Consider the following 10,416-nt stretch of genomic DNA (forward strand, 5'->3'; position numbering starts at 1 on the left):
GCAACTAATACTGGGATCAAAAAACAAAGGAAGGTACAAGTAGGGAAACCCCCACCCCAAATTTTCCTGTGTAGCCAGTACTTTCCCTAACCCGAACATTCTACAACTTTCACTGCTGTTATTGTGTAAACATGACAAAGTTATTACCTAAACAATACACTGAATAGCCCAGAAGTGATTTCTAAACAAAACTCAGTTCAGTCAGAGCCAGAAAATCCATTTTTTAAACACTTCTTTCAGCAATAAGGAATTCAGTAAAATCAACAAAAGCTTTCAAAGCATTATAATTATTGCATGAGATGTATTGTGATTGGACTGGCATTGCGCTGCGATTGTCCAGCTAGGGGGTGCATGACTGGAATACGGTTGGGATCATTTCGCACCCGCCCCGACAGTGGATTTTTGTAGGGTCAGAATACCAATTGGTCAAGCTGTTGTCTTGGATACGTGATGTGCACCTCCCCCCACAGCTTGCAGTAGTCCTGGATATCCTCAGCTGTCACATTATCTGTGTTAGAATGTTCTATTTTAACCTGGTGAGCTCATATTCCCAGGGAAGACAGAAGACGATCAATATATACAGAGAACATGTATATAGGGCATCATGAGTTTAAAAAAAAAAAAAAAAAAAAAGGGGGGCGGGGGGTTGGGGATGGAGGTGGCTGTGTCATACTATACAATGAAGAGCATCTCCGTGTTAGTTTAAAATTTAGAGTTGATTTGACAGGTACAAGATATTATAGACACACACACCGGATCCTAAACACCAAATCAATGAGAATCAGAAACCAATGTGCAACATGCTAAGCAGATGTCATAAATAAAAAGTTTTCATTATCTACATTTGGGCTACAAACTCCGCATGTATTCCAGGTTCTCTGTGTATGTTGCCATTAAGGAAATCTTTATTGATAAATATATTACTAAAGATTTTTATTTTAGAATGTTAAATATGAGGATTTCAGAAAGTGCTGCTTAATCCTGTGGGCAAATAAAGCAACAGTTAGAGTCTGTATTGGGATCTGTGTTCCAGCATTTTTTTTTTTTGCTAAGGTGACAATACTGTATTATAATACAATATTTATTATACAATATTTATTATTATACAGTATTTATGCAGAGCCAACAAATTGTGCTGTGTAAAGTCCATAGTCATGTGACTAGCTGTCCCTTAGGAGCTCACAATCTAACGTCCCTACCATAATCATATGTCATTACCACAGCCTAAGGTCAATTTGGGGAGAAGCCAATTAACCTAACTGCATGTTTTGGAATGTGGGAGGAAACCCACGCAAACACGGGGAGAACCTGCAAACTCCATGCAGATAGTGTCCTGGCCACAATTCAAACCTGGGACCCAGCGCTGCAAAGGCCAGAGTGCTAACCTGGAGGACACCGTTGGCACGCTACAACAGAACATCTACTCTTTTAAAGTGTAACTAAACATTCCTGATCCCTCACAGAGCATTACTATCTTGAAAAGGAAAGCAATTACGTTCATGGGTAGGGAGCATTTTGTAATTATACAGAAGCGTCCCACTTCTCAGTTTCACTTTGACATTAAGCCCAAGCCCCAGGACCCAGAAAACGACAGTCACGCTACCACAGTATTAAAATAGAATCCCTATGATTTGCTGCAGCTAAAATATCTAATTATTTGTTTTATGATGTTAAAAAAAAAAAAATGAACTGAAAATCTACAAGCATCAAGCACATGTACCCTAGGGAAGTGCAGTGTTCTCCCAGGACCTTTTAGCTGGGTGCACCACCCAGCACTTTTCATTACCACACAGATGTTTTTGGGTGGTTACTGAAAAGTTAGGTTACAATACAAGGGACCACCATCTGCTTACATCTTCTTCCCACCCAGCTGAAAGAAAATATTCTGGGGAGAACACTGGACAAGTGCATAGCAGAGGAAGTTGTTTCCCTCCCTTATATAAATTTTTTGCTTTTTCAATATCTTTAGTACAATGATGGACCACCTGCGACAGTAATCGCTACCAAACATAGCTTCTAGCTGTACAATCCTAAAAGTAGATTACCTCCAATAAAGCCATTTGTTTACAATACAGCCTCCTATTTTAGGGAATCTCTGGGGCAGCCATCACATACTTACTGCTAGCGCAATGATTGTTGTATGGAACCACATAAAAAGGAGTGCATACAATACTGACAAGGCTACAGTATATTTTGTGACATTCCAGAAGGTCTCCCTGATGCTGTGCAGGACCTGGGATTCTCTATATATTTAGCTTTACTCTAATGGCTTAGAGTATTATTTTAGAGAATTAGGCTTAGAAAAACAGTCAGACTATTGCAGAAGAGACAGGTTGTGTCTCTTCTACATCAAAACAAATCTACCCCATCTATTTGCAATCTTCTGTAGTTTTTGAACGGCAATCGCAACTTTGCATGTCTAGGAACATTGACTGACGAGAAAGGTAATTCTGTAGGGATGATTAAGCAAAGGTGGCAGCAAACAGAAACAAACTGACTGACCATTTACAATTACAGCGAGTTAGAAAACCTGGCAAAGTTTTCCCGCTGGCTAGAAGAGTAGGAGCATTCTTCATAATGACCACCAGGCTTATGTACATAGTAAATATAGCAGGAGCTACCCAGGATGTAAACGTTAATTCAAGGGTTCCTTCTTTGACTTAAGTGAGTTCAGTTTCTTCTATAGTAAAAATAGACACACATTTGCTGTCTAAACAGACTTTACTTCTGTTTTAAAGTTTGTTGAATTGTTTTTTGTACTAGCATCAATCAAAAAAAAGTGTTTATAGTAATTTGTCACAACTTAACATGCATACCTCTGCCTTCTGCTTAATGTTCCGCATATGCTGCAGCAACGAGCATTTCAACAAGCCGCAGAAAGCCAGCTACAGCAGGATATACCCTCAACAGATGCAAAGATATCTACAGCAAGGTGTAAACCCTGTGAATCAGTACAATTATTGAATTTAAAGGCCTGTGATCAACAAATAAATATATTAAACACTTTTGCAGTGTTCAATCCATAATTTTTTTTCCAGCCGGATGGGAACTAACTGTAGGTGGGTGGAAGCAGCTATACTGTGACCCAACTCTTCAGTAACCACCCAAAAACAGCCAGGTGATTACTGAAAGATGCAAGGTGGTGCGGCCGGCTGAAAGGGGAAGGAGAACACTGAAGTGCAGTTTTCAGACCAGTAAACTTTTTAAATGTAGAAAACACAGACAGTATTATAAATTGCACTGATAAAAGTAAAAGTAAATTATAGCATTCATAATGTACAAAGCCAAAAACAAAAAAATCAAAACTTCTAGCCCATAGGAAACATAGGGGGCTATTTATAAAGCAGCAAACCTAACATTTACAGAAACATTCCCTGGTGGAGAACCAGTTACTTTCATTGAAATACATGGTCTTGAAAGTTTCTCACCCGGGGAGTGTTTCTGTGATTGTAAGATTCACAGATTTATAATTAGCACAGCAGGTACAAAACACAAATACACAAAAGCAGTTACCAGTAAATGTCTCCAGGTATATTAAAATAGTAATAGTGGTAGATAACCGATCTTAACAAAGGAACAATAGAATAAGCAAACAGTTGTAATACTGTAGTAAATACACGGAAGAGGTGGAAATCTATGGAATCTCTGGATTTATTTTAATGGAAAACATCTCGCTAAGATGCCGAGGTGTGAATACCGCTTATTCCATTGGATACTTTTATTTATACTTCAGCTCTGTAAAACCAAATTCTGTTTGAGAAAGTGATAGCTCAGCTGAAAATCTTATGTATAGATCTTGTTGAAACCACATTGACTATTGAGATCTTCCCGGGAATGTTTTTTCTTACACTGGTGGTCAGTGATATCGATATCTTTACCACACAGAGACGCAACTGGTGCTACCACCCACCCTGCCCATATACAAAGCAACACAGGGAAGAATGAAAACACATGGTAGTTTGTTGTAGTATGCAGATTCTCATACTCCTCACACTCAGTGTTATTTGTATAGGACACCATATAACAAACACCTGTAATAGGAGGATGACGGATGCTGGAACAGGTAAGTAACGTCTCCCCCCATTCCCTGCACCATTCTGAATATGGGGAAAGTCAACCAGTCAACACAAGATAGAGAAAAGCACTTTGCACAAAATCTGCTTGGGATAGCAAGAAAGGTACTAGCAAAAAGGCAGCATTTTTTTCTTTCAAACACAGCTGGGTGAACCAACCAAAGCTCCAAGAAAGGCAAGGTGTAGCAGAAATGTATATGGAATATTTGATTCTTGTGGGACCCAGATTCTTTTTTGGGGTAGAGCAATGGCAGACTACAATAAAAGGACGAAACTATTACATAAAAGTATTAGTTATAGAAGGTAACAAAACAGCAGGGTGCAAAGTTTTCACTCCTTTAGTCTAGTATCAGAGTCCAAACACTCTATTAGCATCACCAACATCACAACAAAATTCTGACCATTTTCAAATCTTTGAGGACCATAAAAGGTACAACATTAATATGGCGAACACGCTGTATGGTAATAGGTAGGTCTCAGCACTCCCTAGTAAAGGGGAAATCTGAATATTTAGCCATTTAAGGAACCATATGAATACATACACACAAATCCCTATTACACATTTCCATGTGAATACATACGACAAGTTATAGATACACACAACAGCCAATGTAGCAAGATAACCATTGTGACCAAACAGCCTTACCTAAACTTGTGGGCTTTATAAGTTCATCCAGCAGGTCATAGAAGGGCAGTTTCTGCAGTTTTATATCCGGGTGAACAGGGTGAAGGTTTGAGGTGAGGTGTGGGAGATCCAGTTCATGTTTGGGCCCAAGAAGGGAGACTGGTAGAAGTGGGGAAGAGGCAGGGTGGCCGTCATATGAAAGCTGAGGAATGGAGGATGGTGACAAGTTGGCTGGCATGGTGCTGGAGTGCACGCTAGGTATTGAGAAGTCTGCAGGTGTGAGGATTTTTAAGGGAAACCTCCGCCGATACAATTCCTTGATTTTCATTTGTACAGCAGGACTGCAGCCAGCCTTTAGCAAATGCAGTGCTTTGGTCAAGAGTTCGTGTTTGCGACCGTGCTTATTGCGACCAGCGTATCCTAGAAGTACTTGCAGCTCAGATACACGAAGGCTCATAACCATTTGCTTGAATAAGAAGAAAAAAAACAAGTTAATTTTTGCTATAAAATATAAATACAAGTAACCTGGCATATGATATTCAGTACACATACGAAAAGGTTATAACTATTTTGCCTTTTTTTTTTATATATAAATGCAACCATTTTTCATTCACTGCAATGAAATTTCCTAATCAGATTTGAACTTTCGGCAACTTAGGAAGCCAGAGCAACTCATCGTCCCAAAAGAACCAAACAACTGCATGATTTATAAATGTACCACCCTACCAGGTGTTTTTTTTTTTATTCTCAAAAAATGAGCTGATTCATCTGGCGGAATCTTCTTAAGCAAACAGCAATCATTACCCCAGAAAATTCTCAGCCCACAGTGTACACATACCACCAGTGTCACTTGCCTCATTCTCATTTATAGATCCTAAAATCCATCCCAGAAAAGTCAATTATTGCACAGAGTAAATAACTCCTCTATCTGTAACTGGCAGCTACTGTTAGGGTGACCATATAGGTAGTACACCTATAGCCCGGCCTTTGCAGACTACCACCTACACCATGGTACCTGTAGTGGAATACTTATAAACAAATGTGGTATGAACATAAGTGATATACTTATAAATGAATGAGCATTAAAAACATTAGGACAGTACTGAATGATTCTAGCAACATACAGCTACTACCAATGTTTACCCACTTATAAAACAGTTTATATATATAATTCCTTTGATGGACATTTCTGCTAAGAGCAGTTATTTTGGGGGTCACGTTTAAAACAAAACATAACTTGGCTTGTAAAAGGCACGGTAACTTCCTTGCTGCACTACAGGCACTGTACTTTCTGGTTTAGGGGGAGAGTATGAAAGCAATCTACCCCTATAGTCATTAGGGAGCCACCAAGATTCCTAAGATTTAAGGTTGAATCTGAAACCTCTCAGTAGAATAATTCCTAACCCCATAAAGATGTTTAAGCCATTCCGAAAGCACAGCTGTGTGCTTGCTTCAGTACTTGGAAGCTCCATTCATTTCAATAAATAGAAGGGAAACAAGTGCCAGAGGGTGGAGAGCCCAGGCACCTGACCTTGCAAAGTGACTGAGCTTTCCTGCTGTCCTGCACAATATACAAAGAACACAGAATCCACACACACTGTATCTTTTCAAGCAAATGTAACAATGTTTTTCAGATATTTCATTGAGGCATCTTGTGACAGCATTCTGGCCTGCTGATATACTTCAGCATTCATAATGCAGGCTAAGAAGGAAGAACATTCAAGCAGACCTACGGTATTATCACATTTATGTTACGGGGTTGCCATCACCTTACTATAAATGGGGGGGGAAAAAAATCGTGTTTAGATTTTTTGGTAACTTCTTTGGGAAGGTCCCTAAAAGTTATTTTCAGAACAAAAAAAATTATCAACCCCTTCTTACATAAACTGTTAATTTTGGAGAGAGTTCTTGTCATTTCCTGTTGTGTCTTTAGGAAAGGAACTGACAGGAAACCTTCATAAAAAAAGCACAAACAGCAAAAATTCCAACAAGGGCTTTAACCATTCCCTGCTCTATTCAAAATTGGATTTTACCTACAACTAAAGCAGCTTAGGGGTAGTTTTTTTTTTAATCTAAAAATATATTTCCTCAATTTTGGGCAGGACGTCCTTATAATCCCGTGCTGTCTGTGTTTGCTGTATTCTCAAAAATGATTTTTCCCAGTTTATATGGTCATTTCACCACTTTTCAACAGTATTTATTACTGGGAGGAAGGAAGAAAATGTAGACACTTCCAATGCAAGCTTTGTACCAAATAACCCAATGCCTGGCCAAAAAACACAAATGACCATATTTAATGGATATGTCTATTTTGCAACCAAACCATTGTGATATGGTCAATATTATGGTTGAATTTACCTGATCCTTGCAATTGGCTACAAATATTCAATGTACCATCCACAGGATTGAAAACTGATCTGAATTATAAACCGATTTTATAAAATCCAAACAATGTTAATCGAAATCAAAAATACACATACCTAACCTACCTAACCTGCCCATCTTTTGCCAGATGCCATGATTTCATTTATGTGAGCTAATATATTTCATGGTGTTTGGCCAGCTATAAACAAAGCTAGATGAGCATTTAGAGCTTGAACCTTTGCAGAAAACAGACATTTTGGAACAATTACAATATACCATAACACATTCTTGTATTGGGACTGTCATCAAGTAAGCTTTAAGCTGGCCCTGAATTTACCATGTCCTACTATTACAATATATTGCATGATTATAGTTTACAAGAAAAATCAGAAGATGCACTGAAAATCTGTACATTGATATGAACGAATGAATGACTAAAACTTCATTGTTAGTTACATTTGCCAAAGTCAAATTTGTATGATCTGAAAATCAATTCACTAATCTATAATTATATACACAGTGCGTGGGGTACGGAAGTTTCTGAGTGAAACCAGCCACCTACATTTTATGTTTACCAAAAGCGAAACTAAAACAGACACTTAACTGCAATACCATACACACAGCCGTGTCATTGTTATAAATGGTTCCTTTAATTTGTGTTTTGTAAACCATTTGAATACTGCAAACATCAGAACAAATAAGCATCAAACCTAATGGAGTTCTATGACTGATATTACAGACATTCTTTTAGATCATTCCCAGGTTCCAGCTGTTCTCCCTAAAGGAAAACTAATGTTCCACTTTCAAAATCTGTGATCAGGCAGGGTTTTAATGCAGAAAGGGACAGACAAGATCCTTCTGCAATAAACATACTTACCTGCCTGATCATTCTCAAAAATAACTGAACTGCGCATGCTTAGCTAAACGTAGGATGCCAGAGCATGCCGCACATCCCAGTTTCCCCTGCAGCTGCCCGGACTGAATTACCCTCCTGCGCATGAGTTACATCCTCCAGGCCAATCAAGATGACCAAAAGTCACAACAAGGTAAAAAATAAAAAAAAAAAAAAAAAAAAAAAAAAAAAAAATAAAATTATCAAAACTTTTTTTTTTTTTTAAAGTATGCCCAGTATGTGGTGGAGAGAACCTACTGAAGGGAAGGTAATGCAAGGATGGGAAAACCATAAAATGACATGAGCAGCCAAAGCTTTCTGATGCGTGTACATGCAGATGTATGTGGAGGGGTGGAGTGTACAGCTATTGTAGCACAGAATGCCAAAAAAAAAAAAAAAAACAATGCTGCCCATGCGAGTAAGGTGTTAGAAGACAGTACATCTCAGGTTGTTGCATAGATACAAAACCATGGACAGTGCTCATGCAAAGCCCTGTCTACACAAAGTGCCTACATTCTCATTTAATATTGGAAGACAGCAATGCTATTAAAATGATCTGCTGCTATTTTCTTGGTGCCAAATAAAGGACACCTGGAGAAGTCTAGTGCAGTCCATGCCCACACAGGTCATGGCCATTTAATTCAAATAAGTGAACCAATACAACATCAAGCAGAGCTTGATAATGCGTTGACTGATCAGTCAATTTGTCTCTAAGACTAAAAACACAGCACACATACACATATGCCAAGTTGAGTTACTGCTGAACTACAAGGACCAGACAATGTTCTGATACTTCAGGGCTTTTACATTATTTGTGAACATTTAGGTCATAGTTAAAACAGCTCCATGTTTGCGGAAAGTGGTTTAAACAGTCTATGGCTCAACATACAGCAAATCATTCTGGATAATTCAGCCATTTGTTCTCCAACTCCAAAAATAGGTTCATCTCCAACAACTGTCTGTCAGATAATGGTTCCTTTGGACAAAAAACAAATGAGTTCCTTCATTCCAGCAGCCAAAGACATAGCAACCTATGACATAAATTAGAAAATGTGACAGCGTACCAATGTAAGGACATAAATTAGCTGTAGAAGCAGCAATTAAATATCTGTATCTAATGATTATGTAACCTGTACAGAAGAGTGACCCATCAGACAAAGAAATTACCAGGTAAACTCATGTCAACCAGATCACGACTACACAAATCCATTATTATAGCAGAAGCCAAAGACAAGTGCAGGTAACAGACCATGGCAGAACTAAAATCAATTCATCCATTTAACATATTCCAATTACAGTCTGCCATTAAACATTAAATCTGCCACTTAGGACAATCAAATAGAAAGGGAGAACACTGAAGTCTATGGGCAGTGTACAGGAAGACACGGAGATCCTGCACACACAGGGTCTGGCATTTCTTTTTCGAAAAGCATCAACCCCTAGATGGAACAAGGTATTACCCTCTGCTGCTCACCCCATCCCAGGAAGATATTAGCAAGAGCTCTGCTTTAGGTCCTCTGCAGTGACTTCTGTTATAGGGTGACAAGGCCATGGAGGACACAGGAAATCATACAAACACATATTGTCCATTACTGTCACCACCAGGCAGCTCTTCCCCACAAATGCAAAGCAGCCTTCGCTGGAGGACACGCATGCAGGCAGGAAGTGGCCCCAGGAAATCAGCAACACGGACAGAAAAATACAAAACGGGGAACACATACCTAATCATAAATAAAAGTAATTGTAAACAGATGTAGTGCTTTATCAATCAGAATCTCATTCAATGATAGGTTACATCTACTTTAGATATTCCCTGCTCCGCCATAATTTCTGTAGCTTAATGATGGCAAATAATACACAATGAGAGAAAAGTCAGGACAGCTGTAACAGAGAAATTACAAAGTGAATAAAAATCGTTTCAGCCGAATTCAAAAGACAAAACCCACCGATCTGAAAATGTGTGATTATTATAATACAGGATTTATACAGCGCCAACATATTACGCAGCGCAGTACATTAAATAGGGGTTGCAAATCACAGACAGATACAAACAGTGATGCAGGAGGAGAGGAGGACCCTGCCCCAAAGAGCTTACAATCTATTGGAAGAGGTTATATGAAAAACAAAACCTACATCACTAATGCAGCAAGCGGGAACAACAGATGACCAACACAACAAAGAGGAGACGGCCTGAGGGGAGCAGACAGGGGAGGTAGAAGAGTGACTAGAAGTGGCAGAGACATGGAAAGGGGGAGGGGAGAAAAGGACCAAAATATTGCACATCCCCCATTTGGTGTCTACAGATACATGGGGGATGTCCCAGGCTGGGTAATGATGCCTCACAGTACAAGTGGAGGGAGAATCCCATGAAAATGACCTAGGATGGTGTACAGACACATGGAGTATGTCCCTGGCAGTGCCACGCTCACCTCATAGTGCACTGTTAGAGGGAGTTCCCCATA

The 10,416-nt window shown here is 39.1% G+C and overlaps 1 protein-coding gene across 1 annotated transcript in view; it reads right to left on the reverse strand.

Moving 5' to 3' along the window:
- The window catches only part of PIAS1 (protein inhibitor of activated STAT 1), a 34,405-nt gene that overhangs the window by 22,134 nt on the left and 1,855 nt on the right, over window positions 1–10,416 (reverse strand). Inside the window, exon 2 of the mRNA XM_072402584.1 lies at window positions 4,720–5,164. Within this exon, the coding sequence (XP_072258685.1) occupies window positions 4,720–5,164 (445 nt within the window). The remainder of the gene's footprint in view (window positions 1–4,719; window positions 5,165–10,416) is intronic.

This window comes from Pyxicephalus adspersus, chromosome 2, assembly GCF_032062135.1.
Source record: "Pyxicephalus adspersus chromosome 2, UCB_Pads_2.0, whole genome shotgun sequence".
NCBI classification, from domain to species: Eukaryota; Metazoa; Chordata; class Amphibia; order Anura; family Pyxicephalidae; genus Pyxicephalus; species Pyxicephalus adspersus.